At 38.3% G+C, this 24357-nt stretch overlaps 2 protein-coding genes across 2 annotated transcripts in view; both read left to right on the forward strand.

Moving 5' to 3' along the window:
* LOC126606676 (AAA-ATPase At2g46620-like) overlaps positions 1-24357 on the forward strand; it is an 81958-nt gene that overhangs the window by 33009 nt on the left and 24592 nt on the right. The window lies entirely within an intron of this gene.
* On the forward strand, positions 19667-20858 carry LOC126609320 (uncharacterized). Its single transcript, XM_050277262.1, has 3 exons — positions 19667-20113; positions 20187-20459; positions 20670-20858. Exons 1-3 carry the CDS (start codon positions 19667-19669, stop codon positions 20856-20858), a joined length of 909 nt encoding a protein of 302 aa, XP_050133219.1.

Raw genomic sequence — 24357 nt, forward strand, 5'->3', positions numbered from 1 at the left:
CAAATTCGTCCATGCATCTTGCTCCATTCATAAGCTATCCATTTGATGCCCAAAACTACCTCAAAATGCTCCAAATCGCACTTTCTCGCCAACTTTGTCAATTAGACCTACAAACACACGAAAATAGCTTAAATCACTATAATAAACACAAACAAACTATGAAAATACAAGAAAACAAGCTAACTAAGTCTCATAAATATGCTCATATCATTTCTTGGTTGATTTGCCTTCCTTTCTCCCCTCTGCTGTCTCTCATCCATTTTCATCCAATTTCCAAGCTTCAGTCACCTTTGACTGTGATTTGTTGCAGTGTTTTGAGTGGGTGTGTATCGATCTAGTGCTTCCATTGGGTCGGGTGTTCCTTGCACCGTCACCCTCTCTTTGTTGTCTGCCTTTGTTGGCAGTGTTGCTCATGGACTTCCACGAGCTTCTTTCAATTGGCTGCAGGTTCTTGGTGGTCTGTAGCTGTGCTCAGAGTGAAGCTTTGATTTGGCTGCTAGTATCGATGAGGCGCGACTTAATTTGGGGGAAGAATTTGGATGGATTGACATGCATGGTTGCTGTTTTGGTGGTTGCAGTGGTGGTGGTGGCGGACGATGCAGCGAAATCTGATGTTTCTGGGTTTTCTTTTGTTTTGGTCTCAACTTTTGGTTGGGCTGCTGTTCTTTATTTGTGTTGTATATTTTGTCCCTTTGTGTTGTAATGTTTGTTGTTGAGAATATATGTTGCCTTTGTTCCAAAAAAAAAAAACCCACCTTAATTACAATTTAAAGCAATCCATATGTACTTTAGTTTCATTTGATTAGTGTTGTTTATTAACTTTATACTAGACTTGGCATTCGTGTCGTGTTTTCCGTGTTCGTGTCATTTTCGTGTTATACTTGATATCTTAACGGGTCGTGTCGTGTAACACCCGTTAAAATAAACGGGTAAAATGACCCGACCCGAAATCGACCCGATAATATTAACAGGTAATATGACCTGACCCGTTACCCGTTAAGGAAAATATATTTTAAACCAATAAATAATCAATTGAAAAACATAATACTAAATAAGTATATCACATCCAAAACATAAAAACGCATTTTTCTTTTAAGTATATTTTCACTTACCTAAAGTCTTTAATAGTTTTTTAATTAATGTAGAAGTGTAAAAAAATATAGAAAATATATATAAACTCTCGTAATGACAAGCTTTACAACTTTCATGAAGAGCTTAACTTCGAAATTCTCCACTATAATCATATAAATCATAGATCAAAATTTAACCGTTGATTATTGTTTACATTTACACTTCATTGTTCTCATCAAATTTTGTTTTTTTTCAGATTTTCCTTTTTGAAAACTTGATCTATTAGAGGATGTAGGAAGATGAACGGTTTGGATCGTTGATATTATATTCAAAGTTTTACGGTTAGTGAAAATATTCTTGAAGTTTATAAAGTTCTACAAACTATATGATATCGACTCATATTTCAGTTAATCGTAAATATTGAAACGTAATATCAAGGATCTGAACCGTTCATCTTCTTACGTCCTCCAGATGATCATGTTTTCAAAATAGAAAATTTTAAAAATGAAATTCAGTAAGAAGAATAAAGCGTAAATGGCAATCGACGGTTAAATATAAATTTAAGGTTTATGAATTATAGTATTGAATTTCGAAGCTAACCCCTTCATGAAAGTTGTAAAGTTTGTCACTACGAGTGATTGTATATTTTTTTTACATTTTTTACACTTCTACAATAATTATTATTAATTTTTCCCTCAAATAAAAAACATAATTCATGAAGTTTCGGAGGATTTTAAAAATCTAAACAATAATGTAAGTGTAACCATTATCTACTTGTGGATGAATAAATAATGACTAAAACTTTTTTTTTAAACTTATATAGAATAATAATACAAAACTATATATTTAATATAGAATATATTGTATATATTAATATGGCTATTGTATTTTATAATAAATCTTTTAGTAATTAAACTTTAAAATTATCAAAATTATTTTTTTCTTAACGGGTCGAAACGGGTTACCCACATGTTACCCGCGTGTATACCTGTTAAGAACCCGTTATTAATGAGTTCTTAATGGATCACCCGATAATGACCCGATAAGTTATCGTGTCATTTTCGTGTCGTATCAGAAACTATCGGGTTTACTTTATACATTCATGGAAATTGACAGACACAAACAGAAATTATGTTTTCCTGTGGGTGCACAATATTTAACTACTCTTGATCATTATCTCTAAAGGTGACAGCTCAAATTAGTATGTGTATGTATTTATATATTCATATGACCCGGTCCTCACCTCATATTTTAGTCTAAAGTTTTATGTTGATTACTATTCAAGAACGCAAGCACTGTTTTATAATTTAGTCTAACTTTCTTATTTTTCAACACCCTCTCTCCATAATCATCTCACCGTTCCAACCTATATAAAAAATAATTATCACCAGATAAACATATATACATATGTACATGGTTTGGTGACTTTGGAATTTATCCAAACATCATATTAACAATTTTTTTTTATCAACTAAAAGAAGGTAAAAAAATAATATATCATCAAAAAATAAAATCATAAGCAGTAATATAATTTCATATTGTTGATGCACAAAATTAGTGAGGACTTTGGTACAACAGAAAGTGTTAAGTTTGTGACCTTCGCTAGATTGCTCCGGTCACTAGTGTGGACAAGTATGTAAATGGATAGGGACAGGGAAGCAAACACAAAATGTACGTGGTTCACTCAGATTGGCGACGTCCACGGAGTAGAGGAGTTCTCATTAATTGTGAAGGGTTTACACAGGTACATAGGTTCAAGCTCTCCTTTAGTGAGTACTAGTGAATGATTTAGTACAAATGACATTAGGAAATATTGTGAGAGAATGATCACTATTTATAGAATAGAGTTTCTAGTTTCATTCTGACATTGACACGTGTCATGTTGTGATTGGCTTCTGATGTTAACACGTGTCGCGCTATGATTGGCTTCTGATGTCGACACGTGTCGCGCTGTGATTGGCCTCCTGGTTAGAGGGAAACTTTTATGGGTCCTTGACGATATAACGTTGACCGATGCTTAGTAGTTTCGGGATTGGTCAAGTATGGTACAAACAGTGCTCCCCTAAGTTCCCGAGTGAGGGAAGCTCCTCGGTTGGGGACTTGCAAGATCCAAGCCATTGAGTAATCACAAAACTTCTAAGTACCGAAGTGTGGTATCATTTTCACTTGCCTTATCTGTCTCATACGTAGATGTGGCATCTTCTTTGGAAGTACTTTTCCTCCATCCAGGGTGTTGGAAATGTGCCCTAAAACCAATCATGTGATGATACTTTAAGGACATTTCACATGTTAAACTAATCTAGTTTAATATAAAGGGCAAAGATTATTGTTTGAGCCGTCTCATATAAATGTTATATGCTTAAACGATAAAGTCCAAGGAATATGTGATTGGGAGAATGCAATCTAATGAAGTTAGATTCATGAGACCATTCTTTCGTTGACACATCCTAAATGTTCCTGATCATAGGATTGCCAATTGGGCATTGACAGTCCGTCAAGATCGGTACGTGCTATGTCTTCTCTCAGGGAGAGTGACTAGTCTCGAGTCATTGGTGTGTGTGACATCAAGACAAGTACGTAGGTGCTCAGTAGAGAATGAGTTCACTGAACGCGATCAACGAAGAGTTCTCATACTCATGTCACATGAGAACTCATGGTTGGGATAATGCAAAGTAGTCCTTTGACCTGAGGCATCACAGTTGTCTTGTGGTTAAGTCCTTGATCTTTGATTATGTCAAACGTCATTCCATTGTAGTGTCCACGGCATCGTTGGGGTTAAGCCACTTAGCCATGGAGGCAAGTGAATGCGCAACAAGGGATCTCTAACCTTCAAACTGTTTGAGGGAGAATACTCTATGATATGATTTAAAATCTCTGGCCAGAGTATGAATGAGATTTAGGAATGCGTTCCAAATCACATTCAAGGAAATCATATAAGCACACGAATCACATTGGATAGTAGACATGAATAAATAAACTATCAAACCAAACAATGTGGTCAAGAGTATTGTATTAGAGAAAGACCGTATTGCATTTGTAATTCCAAACTGAATAGGTTTTCTCTACCTCTTCTGATTAGCTTGGGTAACCATGATATGCTGCAAGGTGTCACTCATGGTTTGTGGAAGCCCTAAACGTGTGTAATCACTAAAGGGAGAATTGAAAGTAAGTTTCAATTCACAATCGATATAAAATGGTTTTAATCGCCCACTGCCTCGCTAAAAGGAACCTAATGGATCGCACACCGTGTAAGGTGGAGATTGAAGAAACAATGGAGATGAGTAAGAATGATTAAATGGTTTAATCATTTATTTATGGCAAGGATTAATTAATATGTTAATTAATCAAACGAATAAGTTTGTTAAAGACCTCGGGATAGTTTTGGACCTTAAGGCCCAATGGGCTTCGAACGTCAAGCCCATTAACTTAAGTTGTATGACAACTTAATGAATAATGATTCACAAAGGCCCAATTAGTCCAAAATATCCTAATGGCCGGCCATGATGCTAAGGGTAGTGAACTTGGACTTATTTACAAGTTTGCCACTCAAATGAATAAAGGTATAAATATGACTTTATAGCCAAAATTCATTTAGGGTTTGTTTTGGAGAAAATTAGAGAGAACATGTCTCTCCATTTCTCTCTAAAGAGGCCGGCCACCTTGGGGGTGCATCTTGCAATCCCACTACTCCAAGGTCACTCATTTCTTCTCCAATCTCTCCTTGGTGAAGAGACTTAGAGGTTCTCAATTTTGGGAACTTTGAGAAACCTATTCATCCATCCAAATCCATAGATTTAAGATGCAAGGAATGAAGGCCCTCTCTTTGGGTGATTAGCCTTTGCTTATGCAAAGAGGAATCTACAAAGGTATAAATTTCAACTCACTTTGTTTTGAGTTGAGTTTTGGTTCACCAATCTACTAGGCTTTGAATTTCTTGGTTAATGTTTTGTTTTTAAGTGCATGCTAGCATGATTCCGCCTTTAATTGTTAATTGCATGCTTATTGATGTTGCTTAAATGAACTTGTTTTCACAAAATTATTCCTTCAATTGGTATCAGAGCCTAGGTCTAGTAGTTGGTGAATCCTTTTGGGTTTTGTAGTTCATAGTTTGTGATTTAAAAGTTGTAATTGTTACAAGCTTTATTCTTGCTTCTTTGAATGTAAATTTTGTTAGAAAATTTGCCATCTCAAATGTTGTAGATGTAGTTCATATGAGCATGAATATTGGAGCTAAAATTTGGTGCCATGACTTTGGGGATTTTCGGCCAAATCCAAAGGGTGGATTTTTGGGTTCTTGTTTGACTTGTTAAAAGTGTTTTAAGGTGACTTTTGGAACCCCTATGTACCCTAGTTTGGTTAGATGTTATTTCCCTAAAGTTTGAATGGTTTTGGAATGTTTTTGGGTGAAAAATGTTCATGGAAAATTTTGAGTTTTTTCATGAGTGTTCTTCATTGTTCTTGACATTTTTGCCAAGAACAAAAAGGTTTGTGTTTTGATTCAAAGTTTTGGTTAATTTCATAAAGTCTTTGTTTTGTGTTGGTTGATGTGAATTTTCTATCACCAAAACATTTTTTTTTTTGAAAGGTGATAGAAATTGTGATGGGTGTGTAAGACTTACACACCTTACACACCACAACATGGTTTTATGATTCACAACAACCAAATTCCACTTGCAAGGCTTTATGAAATTGTTGAAAAAATTTCCAAATTTTTGTGGACTTATCTCCACTCCCTTTCCCTCTCTAAAAAACGGCCCTCCCTCAATGGGAGTACTTTTGGGTCTTTTATGCAATTACATAAAGTTTTGATACTTTTGTGTATTTGCACTTTAGCCCAAAAGTTTACGTTTTTACGTTTAGGTCCAAAAACGCTAAAGGACAAATTGTTTTGCTCCTTTGATGAAGTTTTTGCATTGATTAAATTTTGGGTTCTATTGTAATTACATGAAGTAGTGGACTTTTGTGTCTTTACAAAGTGACCCCAAAAGTTTTGCAATATAGCCCAAAAGTTGAGGTTAATTGCTTTATGGCCCAAATTAGGTTGAGAACAAAATTGTTTTGTCTCTTTAAATGAGAATTGGATTTTCATTTTGTTTAGCTCCATTTAAATCAATTTTATGGATACAAAAACCAAATGAAAATGTTGCATTCAATTTAATTAGTTAAAGTGTTAATTAATTAAAGGGTGATTATGAACCTAAGCCTACTATAATTGAGCTATGTGAAAGGCCGTTTCAAATTTGTTTGAACCATGGGAATGTGTAGATTAGATTTTGGTTGTAATTTGATTTGATCAAATGTTGTAAAAGGGCATAAGCTCTTCTTTACTTTAAAGTAATTTGTTTTATGCAAATGTTGTAATGAGTATAAGCTCACCTTTACTTTGAAGTACTTCTTTCTTGCTTTATATGATATGCATGAAAATGAAGTAGTTGGGTCCAACGCCCCTAAGACAACACGCCTTAATGTGATTAAACGCGTAACTAAAATCAATCACCATCCCTAGACCGAGATTCAACACAAGGCTCGTGTTGAATCTAAACAAAGGTTCATAATCATCCTAAGGCCCTAAGGCAACTATATAGTCCATCAAATGAATGCAAAGGTTATGTTAGTAGTATCATATACTCTTGCTTTAAAAACCGTTTTATAAGCATAGTGGGAGTATTATATACAACTAAAAACAATCATATGGACCAATAGTTGTAATAGGACCAAAATAGTTTTAATAGAGATTAAAATGTATGTTTATATGTGATGAGATCTAAAACCCTCAACCAAACCCTTATTAAGTTGATAAGCGGAGAGTGCTTTGAACACTCTTTCGTGGCCTTCCACCATGGTAGGCTCCAATTGTTTGTGACTCGTACACCGGCTTCACCCTATAATGGGGGAGTACAAAGTGCGTGCTTACACTCAGGAGGAGTTCTATATACATACATGATGAAGTGAGGTAGGCAACGAGTTTAGCCAACATGATATAATTCTGAGGCTATGCTTGAACCCCTACACGAACTAGGCATGGTGGGAATGACTTAACTAAGTACAATGACGCCAACATGATATAATTCTGAGGCATCATTTTCTAGAGGCCAAATAAGATGGGTACTTGCATTAGATGCAAATGAGTAATCGTACTCTCTCATTATTATTAACGCTAGCCAACATGGTATAATTCTGAGGTGGGCTTGGTAATAGTGAGCCTTCCATAACCTACTAAGAGTTTCCTCCAAAACTCTCGAATTCCAATGAGGGATATGGAATTTGCCAAAAATAGTGGGTGGTGCCATTTGATTTAAAGACCCGAATCAAATGGCTTAAAATCAATCAATTTATATTCGTTATGTATTTTTTTACCAATATATTTGCAAACGCTATCCAACACTTGACAAAGAAAAGCCGAATGCTATAGTTTCCGGACTTGGTAACACAATCCCAAAGATTGTCTTAAATGGATTGTATATGTACCTAAGTAGTCTCATCCTCACAATCTTCCTATTGATAATGTATCATTAGAAGAATATGTTAGAAAAAGTCTATCATAAAGAGGACAACAATTTTAAATGTCATAATTCTTCAATTACAAATTGTTGTATGAAGAAATAGGAGTTGCTTTGAACAACTCTTAGTCAATGCAAACACTTAGTGCTTGTTTCTTTGTTATATGAACAAAGAACTTGAGAAGAAAGCACAAAGGCATGGACACTTTATGTGCCATGATTCTTCACTTACAAATTGTTGTATGAAGAAATGAGAGTTGCCTTGTACAACTCTTGAAGGTTTGTAATTATGTTTAGAACATAATGGTTGGTTGACAAAAATAGTCCATTAACATGGACTTATAATGATTTTGAATCATTAAGTGTTGAAGTGATAAACCACTTAATGAGACGGAAACTAGGCAAGGACTTCACCTTTGTGTCCCTATCCTTATGGTTCATTAAGTTTATTGTAAACTATATAAATGAACAATAACCACATGCTCTCCAAAATGTTTGATGTGTATAACACAATTGAAATAAGTTTCAAGAGAGATAGTGGGAGTTTAGGGACCATGACTATTATAGTCAAAGGAGAAGTCAAATGAAGAAGATTAAATTAACTCCAAGGGAACAAACCTTTCTTTATGAAAGGATGGACATTGGAAAGGGTATTTACAAGAAATGTCTTGTAAGTGTCAAGAACACACCTTTCGAAGGTGTTGTAAATTGTTCTTGAATAGTTCAAAACAGTTGGTTCTTCTACTTGAATGCTTGATTCCGTATTAGTAACTATGTTTTACAATCGTTGTAAAAGTGTGACTAATAAGAAGTAGAAGATTAATGAGAGAAGAGAAAGTACTTCACATTCGAAACGTGAATCAAATGTAGATCTCTGCGAAAGCAGATGGTACTTACTTCCTCATATGAACTACCAAAGAAATTGGAAAAACAAAGATTGTCTTTATATTCCAATTTTAAGGAACTAAATTCCGTCACTATGTGAAATGGATAAATGTTTTGTTTGACAAAACAATGTTCTTTATTAATCAATGATTGGATTATGGTAATCTAATTAATTATCTCTATAGTAGAGATAATATGGTAGTGTTAACTGTTTAGAAAATAATGATGCTTAAAACCCAAAAGGTTGCAAGGTAGTGACTAATCCCAACTAAAGTTGTGATACCTCTAAAACATAAATTACGAGTTGGTCATTGATGGACGCTTTGGATCGTTAGATCCGGATCCAATACCTTCTTGTTAAAATTATATAGAGGCGAAATGTTCAAATCTTTATTCTTTTGGAAAGAAGAAAGAATCACAAAGTTGTTGAGGTTAATTCACTTAGATGTTAGTGGCACTTGTCCACAAACATAATACTACTCATGTTGGATAACATTCACCGAAGATCACTCTCGGTTGGACTATAGTTTATTTTGAATAAACACAAGCCCGAATACTTTGCAAAATGTTTCAAAGAATTCAAGAAATGTAAGTTGATGAGTAAGACATCTAAAGTATTTACCTCCTTAGATTTGATCCAAGGAAAGGTAACACTTTAGATGAGTTTCCTTGAAAAATATCAAGGAAAATAGCATCATAAGATAATGTATTTCTCCATTAGGAGAAGAACGAACTCGAATAAGATTTAGTTCGTTAGTTGTTATCTATTACCCATATATATGATATATACTTCTAAGACAATATGATTGTCAATTAGAAGATCTTCCAATATTTTCATGACTCCATAAGATGTAGTTGGAAAGAAAGACAAAATCTTAAAACATGTTAAGATTTGGGGTTGTGTGCTAATAAGCAATATTTGTTTGATAACAATCTTGTGGGATATCCTTAAATGAACTTTTGGATATCGCTTCTATATACCAACTAACAAATGTTGTTTTGTTGGGTAGTTCATTGTAATCCTACAATGTGATTTGCCTAAGAGCAAATGAACGAGGGATAGAACTCAAAGAATGGTTCTTTGAGAGACAAGATAATAATCAACAAATATAACAACCTAGTTCCTATACCAAAAGCTCCAAGGTAGTCGATAAGGATTTATAAACCGTCTCAGTTGAATGGTTTGAACTTTATGACTATGTCATAGAGTTGCACCTCTTAATTCGAAAGAAATAAGAATGAAAATCCTTATGACTACATTGAGTGTATATATGATATATACTCAAGGAAATGGTAAAGTACCATTTAACCCGAAATAATGAAACCTTCATAAGCTAATTGGTAGCTTAAGGTGACTACAATCAAAGAGAATGGTTGACTTTGAAGGAACCATCTTTGACGTAGTCTTAGTTTCAATTAATTCGAAGATTGCTAGCTACAACTAAATGGTGATTCAATGTTTGGACATAATATGGGTTTTCGAAACCATCATTAAGATAGTCTTGATAATATATGTCTAAAAACTATGAATCACAAGACATGTAAGTTGTAGAGATCCATCCATAATGAATCTTAAACAAGCTAGTGGGAGCCATAAGCGTCTTATGAGAGAAAAGGATCAAATCGTTTGATTTCTCATAAAGATGTAAATGAATCTTTTGTTTACCAGGTTTACAAAAGATTAGTGGGAGTTAATCATGTTCCTAAAATTTAAATATATATGATATATTAATTTTGGAAATGAAATGAATACTTCTTCGTTAAAGTTATGACTTTAAACATTCGTTAAAGTTATGACTTTAAGCATTCTATAACGATAGAATGTATATGGGAGACATAGTCTATATACATGGGATGGAAATCTATATTGATAGATTTCAAGATATAATTGGATTATATCAAGCCCTAAATAATAGACAAGAGATGCTAGGAAGTTTCTCATATGATGATAAACTTTAATCAGAAGAACAACTCTAGTGAGACTAGGAGGTAGCTCTTCTCAAAGGGAACGTACCCTTTTGACTCCCAAAGAAATAATGCGTAAATAGAATCCTTTATGCATACGCATAAAGGTGATTTATGTATTTCATATTGTATGAAAAACATTGATATGAGTTGTACCTAGAACGGTACAAGACGATATCAGTGCAAGCCCAGGATCAGAACCATGGCAACTGTCAAGTGAGTCCTTAAGTATTTAAGAAATACTAAAGGATAGATTCCTCAAAGAATGAGGAAGAATTAGAGTAACGTAAAGGAAGCGTAAATGTATTAGATTATGAATCTAATCCATCATTGGATGTTTCTTCATTATGAATGAAGAGATAAACGGATATCTCTTTATTATGACTAAAGAGATATTTGGATGGAAACATTAAAGTAATGACTTTAGTGTGTTCCATTATGAATGCAAAATATATATTGCCATATAGAAGCTTACAACAATGTTGTTTGGATGAGAAAGTTCATTTATGAACTCTCTATTTGGTTCCAACCAGAAAGTGTATCTAGTGTACTGACACTATGACACTAATGGGGCGATAGCTCAAGCCAGGGAATCAAGGTCTCATCAAGGTCCGAACTCATATGAGAGACTGAACCACATGATTGAGAATCATGTATAATGGTGACGTCGTTATTCTCAAGGTTGCTTCTATGGATAACATATAGATATCCATTGTCTAGGCCTACTACTCAGCCATTTATGAAATGACTACAGAAGAGGTATCATCACTGATGACCAAGCTGATTGGCTCTAGTGCAAGTGGGAGATTGTTGGAAATGTGCCCTAAAACCAATCATGTGATGATACTTTACGGACATTTCACATGTTAAACTAATATAGTTTAATATAAAGGGCAAAGATTATTGTTTGAGCCGTCTCATATAAATGTTATATGCTTAAACGATAAAGTCCAAGGAATATGTGATTGGGAGAATGCAATCTAATGAAGTTAGATTCATGAGACCATTCTTTCGTTGACACATCCTAAATGTTCCTGATCATAGGATTGCCAATTGGGCATTGACAGTCCGTCAAGATCGGTACGTGCTATGTCTTCTCTCAGGGAGAGTGACTAGTCTCGAGTCATTGGTGTGTGTGACATCAAGACAAGTACGTAGGTACTCAGTAGAGAATGAGTTCACTGAACGCGATCAACGAAGAGTTCTCATACTCATGTCACATGAGAACTCATGGTTGGGATAATGCAAAGTAGTCCTTTGACCTGAGGCATCACAGTTGTCTTGTGGTTAAGTCCTTGATCTTTGATTATGTCAAACGTCATTCCATTGGAGTGTCCACGGCATCGTTGGGGTTAAGCCACTTAGCCATGGAGGCAAGTGAATGCGCAACAAGGGATCTCTAACCTTCAAACTGTTTGAGGGAGAATACTCTATGATATGATTTAGAATCTCTGGCCAGAGTATGAATGAGATTTAGGAATGCGTTCCAAATCACATTCAAGGAAATCATATAAGCACACGAATCACATTGGATAGTAGACATGAATAAATAAACTATCAAACCAAACAATGTGGTCAAGAGTATTGTATTAGAGAAAGACCGTATTGCATTTGTAATTCCAAACTGAATAGGTTTTCTCTACCTCTTCTGATTAGCTTGGGTAACCATGATATGCTGCAAGGTGTCACTCATGGTTTGTGGAAGCCCTAAACGTGTGTAATCACTAAAGGGAGAATTGAAAGTAAGTTTCAATTCACAATCGATATAAAATGGTTTTAATCGCCCACTGCCTCGCTAAAAGGAACCTAATGGATCGCACACCGTGTAAGGCGGAGATTGAAGAAACAATGGAGATGAGTAAGAATGATTAAATGGTTTAATCATTTATTTATGGCAAGGATTAATTAATATGTTAATTAATCAAACGAATAAGTTCGTTAAAGACCTCGGGATAGTTTTGGACCTTAAGGCCCAATGGGCTTCGAACGTCAAGCCCATTAACTTAAGTTGTATGACAACTTAATGAATAATGATTCACAAAGGCCCAATTAGTCCAAAATATCCTAATGGCCGACCATGATGCTAAGGGTAGTGAACTTGGACTTATTTACAAGTTTGCCACTCAAATGAATAAAGGTATAAATATGACTTTATAGCCAAAATTCATTTAGGGTTTGTTTTGGAGAAAATTGGAGAGAACATGTCTCTCCATTTCTCTCTAAAGAGGCCGGCCACCTTGGGGGTGCATCTTGCAATCCCATTACTCCAAGGTCACTCATTTCTTCTCCAATCTCTCCTTGGTGAAGAGACTTAGAGGTTCTCAATTTTGGGAACTTGGAGAAACCTATTCATCCATCCAAATCCATAGATTTAAGATGCAAGGAATGAAGGCCCTCTCTTTGGGTGATTAGCCTTTGCTTATGCAAAGAGGAATCTACAAAGGTATAAATTTCAACTCACTTTGTTTTGAGTTGAGTTTTGGTTCACCAATCTACTAGGCTTTGAATTTCTTGGTTAATGTTTTGTTTTTAAGTGCATGCTAGCATGATTCCGCCTTTAATTGTTAATTGCATGCTTATTGATGTTGCTTAAATGAACTTGTTTTCACAAAATTATTCCTTCACAGGGGTGGTCTCTTTAACCGATTAAGATGCACAAGGTAATGTATCAATTTTACTTGAAGCTTACTTGTAGTTTTGGGCTTGGTCAAGTGCGATACAAAACCCTATAGTAGGAGTCCCCCAAGTCGCCGAGCTAGGAGATTTGCCGAAAGAGGTAACAGACAAGGTAAGCAATCAGACTTCCAAGCAAGCAACTTGGATCGAAGGTTCGACTTCGGCTTCCGGTTGATTGTTCTCCTTCTCCTTGTGTCGTAAACAGCAACAAGGATAAGGATAAGCAAATGGAGAAGAGATGATATGAGATACTTTTGCTTTTGAAGAAGTAACTTTCCACAGGCTTATTCTTGAACTGGGCTGGAAGGTTTTCTGGTTTCCTCCAGAGTATAAGGCCGACTCAAGAATTTGAGGGTCAAAACAAGTCCATCAAATCAAGAGTACGTTCAACCTTGATGATATGGGATACTTTTGTTGTTGACGAAGTAATAGATGAATCGGCACGTGTTCTGTTGCGCTTGTCTCCACATGCTTCCTTGTATCCTTCTCACTTGCCCTATCTGTTCCTCAGGCAGATGTGGTATCTTTTCTAGAAACATAAGATGTTGAAGATGAGTACTTGAGAGCAATGCCAGGTTAGTAATCAGGCAAGGGGTTCCAGGCAGTCAGTTCCTGACTGGAAGCTTGATTCCAAGTGCTGACTGATTGCTCTTTTTCTCTTTGTTTTGCAGGTAAGAACAAGGGCAAAGGAAAAGACAGGGAAAAAGCATGATATGGGATACTCTTGCTTTTGACCTTGATGATATGAGATACTATTGCTCTTGTGTGGCTGGTTTGCATAGGTATTATTGGGGGGAAGAAAAGTTGAGTATTTCGAGAGACTCTGCTGAGAGTGCCCTCTCAGATGTGAAGAAAAGTTGAGCAATTTTTTTATTTGCAGGTCTGCCTGGCTGTGGAGGATGGAGGTCGACATATATAGGAGTATCCCTAACAACAAGTAGTAGTGCTATTCTTTTACCCTTGGTCATAGCAATGTAGTGGGAGCTGCAAGCTTCACGTGCTTTAACTTTGTCAGAGCACTTTGAAAAAGTGGTCTGTGGTATCTGGAAAGCTGATGTTGCGTGTGAAGATTGCAGACAAGCTTTATATAAGGAAATCTGGCTCTCGAAGTTCGAATAGCGGTGCCTTTTCAGTTTTCGAACAAGCAATCTTGCCGGTGATCTGGATCTCGAGATTCAGAGAACAATGCCTCTTTGATTTTTGAGAAAGCAATCCTGTTGGGAGTCTGATTCTTGAGATTCGGATAGCAGTGTCTCTTCCATTTTTGAGAAAGTAATCCTGTTGGGAGTTTGGCTCTCAAGATTCGGAGGGCGGTGCCTCTTCGATTTTTGAGAAAGCAATCCCGTTGGGAGTCTGACTCTTGAGATTCGGAGAGCAGTGTCTCTTTGATTTTTGAGAAAGTAATCCTATTGGGAGTCTGGCTCTCGAGATTCGAAGGGTGGTGCCTTTTCAATTTTTGAGAAAGCAATCCTATTGGGAGTCTGACTCTTGAGATTCGGAGAGCAGTGCCTCTTCTATTTTTGAGAAAGTAATCCTTGGGAATCTGGCTCTCGAGATTCGGAGGGCGATGCCTCTTTGATTTTTTTAGCACGTAATCCTGTTGGAAGTCTGGCTCTCGAGATTTTGAGGGTGGTGCCTCTTCGATTTTTTAGCACGTAATCTTGTTGGAAGTCTGGCTCTCAAGATTCGGAGAGCGGTGCCTCTTCGATTTTTGAGCAAGCAATCTTGTTGGGAATGTTTTCTCGAATGTGAGTAAAGGTTGGGCATTTTTGCCAGTCTGCCTTGCCATGGAGCACGGAGCTTGACACACATTGGGACTTTCTAGTTATCAAGCAGTGGTGCTGTTCATTTACCCTTGTGGGTAATAGTAGGGTAGCTAGACCTTCAAAATTTATTTGTCTAAACTTTGTCAAAGATCTTTGGCAAAGTTACCTGTGGTACCCGAGGAGCTGATGTTACATGTGGAGAGTGGTGCCTCTTCGAAATCTAAAGAGTGGTGCCTCTTCGATTTTTGAACCAATGGCCCTGCTACCCTTTCTTTTATAAGGGCACCAACTGTGTGCAAGAAGTACATTCAGAGAGTTATTGCTTGTAGGAATTTTCCCCTTATTTTTGTACTTAAGAGATTTATTGCACCTCATTTCTCCTTCATCATTTTTGAGAATGTCTGGCCCATCCGATCGTCGTTTTGACTTGAACTTTGGTGAAGAGGCAGCCATGCCTTCTCAAGACAACATATGGCGCCCATCCTTCTTATCCCCTACTAGTTCTCTTACCGTTGGGGACTCTGTGACGAAGAATTATATGACTGTTGCGGTGGTGGCGAGGAACCTTCTCACTCATAAAGATAACAAACTACTTTCCAAACGATTTGATGAGTTGGCTGTTAAGGATTTTCTAGCCCTCAGTGTTCAGTGTGCAGGTTCTGTGTCTAATATGGCCCAACGCCTATTTGCTCGAACCCGCCAAGTTGAATCATTGGCGGCTGAAGTGATAAGTCTCAAACAGGAGATTAGAGGGCTCAAGCATGAGAATAAACAGTTGCACAGGTCGCACATGACTATGCTACAAACATGAAGAGGAAGCTTGATCAGCTGCAAGAATCTGATGGTCAGATTTTACTTGATCATCATAGGTTTGTGGGTTTGTTCCAAAGACATTTATTACCTTCGTCTTCTGGGGCTGTACTGCGTAATGAAGCTCCAAATGATCAACCTTCGGTGTCTCCTCCTTCTGGGGTTCTGCCCAGTACTGAGGCTCCGAATGATTACCTTCTGGTGCCTACTATTTCTGGGGCTCTGCCGACTATTGAGACTTCTCATGAGTAACCTTTGTGAAGGCTCCCTCTTGTTTGTTTATTTTGATTCATGTATATGTACATATTTGTAACCTATCGAAGATATCAATAAATAAGCTTTGCTTCATTTCAACGTATTGTGTTAAATACACCAAAGCCTTCTTCACTAAGATCTTTGAATTTTTCTTTTGTTGAAGCTTGTATGTTAAAGCTTTGAGAGTGAAGCATGTATGTTGAGGTAGTGCTCCCTTAATTTCCCGAGCGAGGAAAACTTCTCGGTTGGAGACTTGAAAAATCCAAGTCACTGAGTGGTCGTGAGACTTTTGAGTATGAAGGTGCAGTAGCATATGGTAGGAGTCCCCCAAGTCTCCGATCGAGGGAGTTGACGAATGAGGCATTTCCTTTCTAAGTGGTAGCCCAAAACTCGTCCTTCATATATATTTGTTATGAAAATTGTTAGGCCCAAAGAAGAGGAGGCATAGGCAATTTTTGTTTTTTCAAATTTTCAAATTTTCGAATTTTTGAATTTCCGAAAATATATATATATATATATATATATATATATATATATATATATATATATATATTAAGCTTTGTAGGTGAAGCTTTGGTTTTGAAGCTTTGTAGGTGAAGCTTTGAGGTTGAAGCTTTGTTGGGCACCATGAATTGATTTTGTTTCACATTATCTTGATCAAGATAGTGTGAATCTTTTGTAGGTGAAGTTTTGTATTGAAGCTTTGTAGGTGAAGCTTTTGTGGGTGAAGCTTTTGTGGGTGAAGCTTTTGTAGGTGAAGCTTTTGTAGGTGAAGCTTTTGTGGCTCAAGCTTTTGTAGGTGAAGCTTTTGTAGGTGAAGCTTTTATGGGTCAAGCTTTTGTAGGTCAAGCTTTTGTGGGTCAACCTTTTGTAGGTGAAACTTTTGTGGGTCAAGCTTTTGTAGGTCAAGCTTTTGTAGGTCAAGCTTTTATGGGTCAAGCTTTTGTGGGTCAAGCTTTTGTAGGTCAAGCTTTTGTGGGTGAAGCTTTTATGTTGAAGCTTTGTGGGTGAAGCTTTTGTGTTGAAGCTTTTGTAGGTGAAGCTTTGGAGTTGAAGCTTTGGAGTTGAAGCTTTGTAAGTGAAGCTTTGGAGTTGAAGCTTTTGTTGGGTACCATGAATTGATTTTTCTTCACACTATCTTGATCAAGATAGTGTGAAGCTTTTGAGAATTTGTAGTTGTCCTCCATTAATGAAGCTTTTGTGTTGAAGCTTTTGTGGGTGAAACCTTTGTGTTGAAGCTTTGTAGGTGAAGCTTTGGATTTGAAGCTTTTGTTGGGTACCATGAATTGATTTTGCTTCACACTATCTTGATCAAGATAGTGTGAAGCTTTTGAGAATTTGTAGTTGTGCTCCATTGATGAAGCTTTTGTTGGCACTATAAATTGGTTTTGCTTCACACTGTCTTGATCAAAAGTGTGTTAAGCTTTTGAGAGTTGTGGTTGCCCTCCATTGATGAAGCTCTTATTGGCACTAGAAATTGGTTTTGCTTCACACTGTCTTGATCAAGAGTGTGTGAAACTTTTGAGAATTGTAGTTACCCTTCATTGATGAAACTTTTGTTGGCACCATAAATTGGTTTTGCTTCACACTGTTTTGATCAAGAAAGTGTGAAGTTTTTGAAAGTTGTGGTTGAACCCCTTTGATGAAGCTCTTGTTGGCATCATAAATTGGTTTTGTTTCACACTGTCTTGATGAAGAATGTGTGAAGCTTTTGAGAATTGTGGTTGCCCTTCATTGATGAAGCTCTTGTTGGCACCATAAATTGGTTTTGCTTCACACTGTCTTGATCAAGAGTGTGTGAAGCTTTTGAGAATTGTGGTTGAACTCCTTTGATGAAGCTCTTATTGGCTCCATAAATTGGTTTTGCTTCACACTGTCTTGATCAAGAGTGTGTGAAGCTTTTGAGAATTGTGGTTAAAGCTCTTGTTGGCACCATAAATTGATTTTGCTTCACATTGTCTTGATCAAGAGTGTGAAGTTTTTGAGAATTGTGGTTGCCCTCCATTGATGAAGCTCTTGTTGGCACCATAAATTGGTTTTGCTTCACACTGTTTTTATCAAGAGTGTGTGAAGCTTTTGAGAATTGTGGTTGAACTCCTTTGATGATGCTCTTGTTAGCACCATAAATCGATGAAGTTAATGTGTTCACCTCCTCCCCTGTCTTTTTTTTTTTTTTTTTTTTTTTAAGGGGGAGAGGGGGTGCTGCAAGTTTGAAATTTGAAAACTCCCTAGCTTGTGTGGAAGTTTGAAGACTTTCCATGTGGGGTTTTCTCATGGTTTGAATTTTGAATTTTGAATTTCTTTGGTCATGTTGAACCTTATAAGAATGAGAAGTTTCCACTCTTTTCATTGTCTTCATTTGCTCATTTTGTAGTTATTTTTGGAGATAGATTGCTCTTATAGTTGAGAGGGATTCTAGCATTGCTTTGCACCATCTTCAGGTTGGTAGTCTTCTCCACTAGATCACATGCTTTCATTCTTATTGAATTGTTTGAGTGTTCATGTATTTGGTTGAGAACATAAGGAACTCATTGAGCTTTTCTCCACGCCCTAGGAACTTCCTTATGTTTCGATCTTTCATGTGGTGATAGAGTTTGTTTCTGTTTGTTGTAAGTGTTAGAGTTTGGAAGTCCTAGTGATGAGGGCTCCCCTAACTCTAACTCTAGGTTTGAGCTTGCAATGTTGGAGTATTTAGGGCCTTTGTTGGAGTCTTGTACAAAAAATTCGAGATTGGGTGATCTTCGCAATTACCAAGCCTTGGCCAATATTGGTTCTTCCTCTTTCATGTCAGTGGGTGAGGGGGTTGTTTGTGACGCCATACCCATATTTTGCTCTGAGTTCACAGCATACCATTTAGTGCAAAACTCGTTAGATAGCGAATAGCAGCTTGAGACCCTAAGGCAGTCGTGTAGTATCCCCCGTAGCGTAGGAATGCATTTGGTGCATCATGAAGAATTGTCCTCTGAACCACCCAAGGGTCATGTTATGTTCTATACCCAGATATTATTGACTTTAGGGGTAAAGTTGCATTTGCACCCGTGGTTGCAACGGATGCTGTCTTTCATTGGATATGCGCTTGGGCAACTCTACCCTGGTTTTTGGGATACTTTGATCGGGTTTTATATTATTTGGATGGAATGTGGGTTAGGTGAGTCTTCCTTTCATCAATGGCGCTACTGTTATAAGATGCACCCAGTGAAAGCATGCACTGGGTATGCCGAGTGTGCATGTTGGAATGAGAGAGAACGTATTGTCTTTGGTAAGAAACAGGCGTACTGCACTTGGAAAAACAGTTGGTGCTTTCTTTATAATGATTGGGAGTATGCTAAAGGTGTCACGCCTGAGCGACGTGTTCCTACTCATTTCTAGACTGTAGGTTGTAATGTATCCATTGTTTGCATTATTTGCTATTTGTTGTGATTTGTCTTGCTTCTAACATTTTTTCTTCGTGCAGTGACGCGAGGGACCATCAAGCTGTCTGGACGGGAGCTAGCTGATGTAGAGAAGGTGTTGAGGGTGCCCAAAGAGGATAGACATTTGGGCAAGCTACGACCCTTATTTCGAAAGTACGGTTTCCAGCCCCTAGTGTCGGAGTGCCAGAAATGAGCAAGTAAGTTGTGTCTTTCATTTCGGCCCCTTTTTCTTTTACAAAGTTGCATTCCTTACTTTGATTTTTCTTGTTTAGTGGAGAAAGTGGGCAAGAAAGGGGAGACTAAAGCCAAGAAAGGGCAAGCACCCATGTTAGTTCCCATAGACGACATTTTGTTTCATAAGGGAGCTCGTAAGCACCAGGTGAGGCCAACCCCTAAACCTAAGTCGCAAGAGAAAGTCTTCAAGATTCCTGCCTCAAAGAAGGTTGAAGCTGAAGCCATCGAGTGTGCTGCTGCCATAGTTGCAGGGAAGGAGAGACGACTGTTGCCTCCTCTTCCTACCATCAATCCTATATTTCCTCCAACCATGGAGTCTACTGACCAAGAAGGTGGCCTTAGCTGTACTCGTAAGAGAAAGTACAAGGAAGAGGTTGGCAGCATTCATTGGAAGGACTTGAAGGTTGCCATGCAGCCAAGTAGTTTTAGGTATGTCAATAATTGCCTGGCAGGACGTCGATCCACTGTTGATGAGCTTGGCGAGCCGTTAGATGAGAACGAATCAGATCGTGACCGGATGATGAAGCTATCTTCTTATGTAAGTGTTACTTTGTCATTTCTTTGCTTTCTCCCCTCTGTTTCCTGGTAGTGACGATTATCTTGTCATGTAGGTCATGACCGAGTATGATGACAGATTACGAGAAGTCGAGCGGTACAAGGTAAAGTTTAAAGAGAATAAGCAGCTTGTGAATGATGCCAGAAAAATGAGCAAAGCTTTGGATGATGCCATCCGCCTTAAGGATGAAAACTTTGAGAGTTTGAAGAGGCGGAATGGTGAGAACGTGAGGCTCAAGAAACGATTGGAAGCGACTAAGGAACAGTTGGAGATAACCATTCTTGAGGTGTCCAAGGTTAAATGGGAGTTGGATAGTACCTTAGTTGAGGTTTCTGGGCTGAAGAGGAGTATCCCAACTGAGAGGGATGCTGCTGTGTAGAAGTTCTTAGGTTCCCAGGCCTTTCACGATGCTTTTAAACCTCACTGCATCCGAGCGGCTAATTTTGATAAAAGGAAATGGATGGCCTTCCTTAAACGTTACGACAATGGAAGCATTATTCGAAAGTGCCGTGATGAAATGGATGAGTACCGATAAAAGGGTGAAGCCTTCGTCCTCGTAGTTGATCCTAGTAATGATGATGACTCTAATAATGAGGCTAGTATCAGTGAGCAGTTTCAGGAGAGTGAGGATGGTCCTGGAGATGCTGAGGAAGGTGGTGATGGCGATGGGGTTGAAACGCAGAGTGATATCGTCAGGGGTTCGACCTCAGATGAGGATGACTCGTAGTGCCCTCTTTTTCTGCATTTACTCTGGATGTACGAGTTTGTTGTTTGTGTGGTATGTGCCATGTACTCTGGATGTATTAGTTTGTTGTTTGTGTGGCATGTGCCATGTACTCTGGATGTACTAGTTTTACTCTGGATGTACTAGTTTGTTATTTGTGTGGCTTATGCCATGTACTCTGGATGTATTAGTTTGTTGTTTGTGTGGCATGTGCCATGTACTCTGGATGTACTAGTTTGTTGTTTGTGCCATGTACTCTGGATGTACTAGATTGTTGTTTGTGTGGCTTGTGCCATGTACTCTGGATGTACTAGTTTGTTGTTTGTGTGGCATGTGCCATGTACTCTGGATGTACTAGTTTGTTGTTTGTGTGGCTTGTGCCATGTACTCTGGATGTACTAGTTTGTTGTTTATGTGGCATATGCCATGTACTTTGGATGTACTATTTTGTTGTTTGTGTGGCATGTGCCATGTACTCTGGATGTACTAGTTTGTTGTTAATTACCGAGTATTTGCACTATCATTGATGAATGCCTGGCTATGTTTGAGCAAATCCTTTGTTTAAATATAAGCCATAACTTGGATGTACTAGTTTTGTCCAGTACTGTTTGTTTATTTGTATAGTCTTGTTGACATATACTTAGACTTGATTTCCTATTAGAAGCATTCATGTTGAAGTTTTGAACCCGAGTGTTTCATTGCTAGGAATGTAAGAGGATTAGGACCGAGTCGTCTAAATCACCTCTTTATTGAATTCATGCCAAATAGTCTTCGTTACATAGGATGCCGAACGGCTGAAGCTTAACACTTGTACAATGTGAGTTTACTTGTAATAGTACTTCAAGTGATCAGCGTTCCATGGATGGCCAAGGGTCTTGCCATCGAAGCTTCTAAGCTTGTAGAAGCTAGGGCGACTAATGCCAACAACTTCAAACGGTCCATCCCAGTTTGGACTAAGTGTTCCTTCACTCGGGACTTTGTTGCAGAGTAATATTTTCTTCAATACCTAGTCCCCCACTTTGAAAGAACGAGGTTTGACCTTGGAGTCATAGTAGTTGGAGATGCGCTGCTTGTAGGTGACAGTCCTCAAGTGAGCCTAGTTTATGTGTTCCTCGACTAGATCTAAGTTGAGGGTAAGTTGTCTGTCATTTTCGCTTTGCACGTAGTTCTGGACTCGGAACTTTGCTTGCTCAAGTTCAACTGGGACAACTGCCTTTGTACCAAAGGCAAGTGAGAATGGGGTTTCTCCTATTGATGTTCGATACAAAGTGCGGTATGACAAAAGAACTTGGGGTACAAATTCTGGTCAACAACTTTTAGCCTTGTCCAAGCTGGTTTTCAAAGTTCGCTTGATTATTTTGTTGATGGCTTCAACTTGTCCATTAGACTGGGGATGAGCTGGGGAGGCAAAACATAAGTTGATGTCGAACTTAGAGCAGAACATCCTGAACTTATTGTTGTCGAAATGTCGTCCGTTGTCAGTGACTATCGCATTGGGAATGCCAAATCTGCAAAGGATGTTCTTCCATACGAAGTTTTCTATTTTTGCCTCAGTAATGGTTGCCAAGGGTTCTACTTCAGCCCACTTTGTGAAGTAGTCAACTGCAATGATTGCATAGCGGACGTTGCCCTTCCCTGCAGGCATGGGGCCGATCAAATCAAGTCCCTATTGGGCGAAGGGCCAAGGGCTGATCACAGGAGTAAGCGGCTCGGGAGGGGAGTGAGGAATAGTTGCGTAGTGTTGACACTTATCACATGAGCAGGATATTCTGATGGCATCTTGGTAAAGTGTTGGCCAGTAATATCCTTGGCTAAAAGCCTTCTGTGCTAGGGATCGAGATCCAGTATGATCTCCACAAACTTCCTTATGTATTTCCTGAATGACAGTTTCCGCCTTTTCAGGTGTAGGGCATCTTGGTATGGTAGGTTAAAACCTCGTTTGTAGAGTTGGTCATTAATGATCAAGTAACAGGTAGCCTTGTATTGAATCTGCTTAGCTTGGACTTTGTCATTTGGAAGGGTGCCATGAGCAAGGAATCTATAAATCGGGTTAATCCAACTATCCCCCTGTTGTAAGTTGCACACTTCCACTGCCATGGTACTTGGTGCTGCCAACAATTCGACCTAAATTTTTCTCCCGATCTTGTCTTCCACCACTGAGGCGAGGCGAGCCAAAGCATCTACATGACTGTTTACCGCTCGAGGAATTTGGGTGATCTGGTAGTGGAAGTGCTGGAGCAACAATTGTGTTTGTGTCAGTTATGCTGCCATAGAGCTATCCTTATCGTCAAAGTTGTTAGTGACCTGGGTAACCACCAATTGTGAGTCACTGAAGATATCAATTTGTTTAACCCCAAGGTGTTTGGCTAAACGTAAGCCTACTAGGAGAGCTTCATATTCGGCTTCATTGTTCGATGCCTTGAATTTGAAACGAATAGCATACTCCATCGCCACTTTGTTAGGTGTCGTAAGGACTGGTCCTGCTCTACAACCTTGTTGGTTGGACGAGCCACCAACATATAGACTCCAGGTTGGGGCTATTGGTTCTATTTTCTGAGCTTCCGAGGGTAATGAAACCATTTCTTTAGGCGTAGAAACAATGTCAACAGGATATGTGAAGTCAGCGATGAAGTCTGCCACTGCTTGGCCCTTCTTAGCTGGCTTTGGTTGGTAGGAGATGTCAAACTCACCCAATGCTATCGCCCATTTGATCATCCACCCGGTAGTGTTAGGACTTTGGAGTATCTGTCGAAGAGGATGATTGGTAAGCACGATGATGAAGTGTGCTTGGAAGTAAGGGCGAAGTTTTTTAGCAGACATGACCAATGCTAGAGCCAATTTCTCAATGTTGGAGTATCGTGTCTCTGTATCTTGTAAGGCCTTGTTAGCGTAGTCGACAAGCCGTTCGACATTACCATCATTTCGAATGAGAACGGAACTTACTGCTGAAGCCAATACCGACAGATAGATAATGAGAGTGTCACCAACCTCAGGTTTGGAGAGCAAATGGGTTTTACTCATGTAGTCTTTGAGGTTCTTGAATGCCTCAGCACATTCATTAGTGCATGTAATGTACTTCTTACTTCCCTTAAGTGCTTTGAAGAAAAAAGCACATCTATCTGTGGCCTTAGAGATGAACCTAGTTAAGGCTGCCACCTTTCCAGTAAGGCTCTGGATGTCTTTTGAAGTTACCGGTTTCTTCATGTCGAGGATTGCTTTGATCTTTTCGGGATTAGCCTCAATGCCTCATTGGCTTATCATGAAGCATAAGAATTTGTCAGAGCCTACGCCGAAGGCACATTTGTTGGGGTTCAACCTCATTCGATACCTTTTCATAATGGTGAAAGTTTCAGATAGGTTGGTGATGTGTTGGTCAGCATGTTTGCTCTTGACTAGCATATCATCAACGTAAACTTCCATGCTCTTCCCAATCTGTTCGGTGAACATTGAATTGACCAGTCTCTGATAAGCTTCTCCTACATTCTTTAGGCCAAAGGGCATG

The sequence above is a fragment of the Malus sylvestris genome, chromosome 16 (genome assembly GCF_916048215.2).
Source record: "Malus sylvestris chromosome 16, drMalSylv7.2, whole genome shotgun sequence".
Classification (NCBI taxonomy): domain Eukaryota; kingdom Viridiplantae; phylum Streptophyta; class Magnoliopsida; order Rosales; family Rosaceae; genus Malus; species Malus sylvestris.

Coding starts and splice junctions, on each gene's coding strand:
- LOC126609320 (XM_050277262.1), top strand. CDS start 19,667: ATGTTAGTTCCCATAGACGACATTTTGTTTCATAAGGGAGCTCGTAAG. Junction 20,114..20,186: donor TGATGAAGCTATCTTCTTAT/GTAAGTGTTACT, acceptor CTTGTCATGTAG/GTCATGACCGAGTATGATGA. Junction 20,460..20,669: donor TGGATAGTACCTTAGTTGAG/GTTTCTGGGCTG, acceptor TACCGATAAAAG/GGTGAAGCCTTCGTCCTCGT.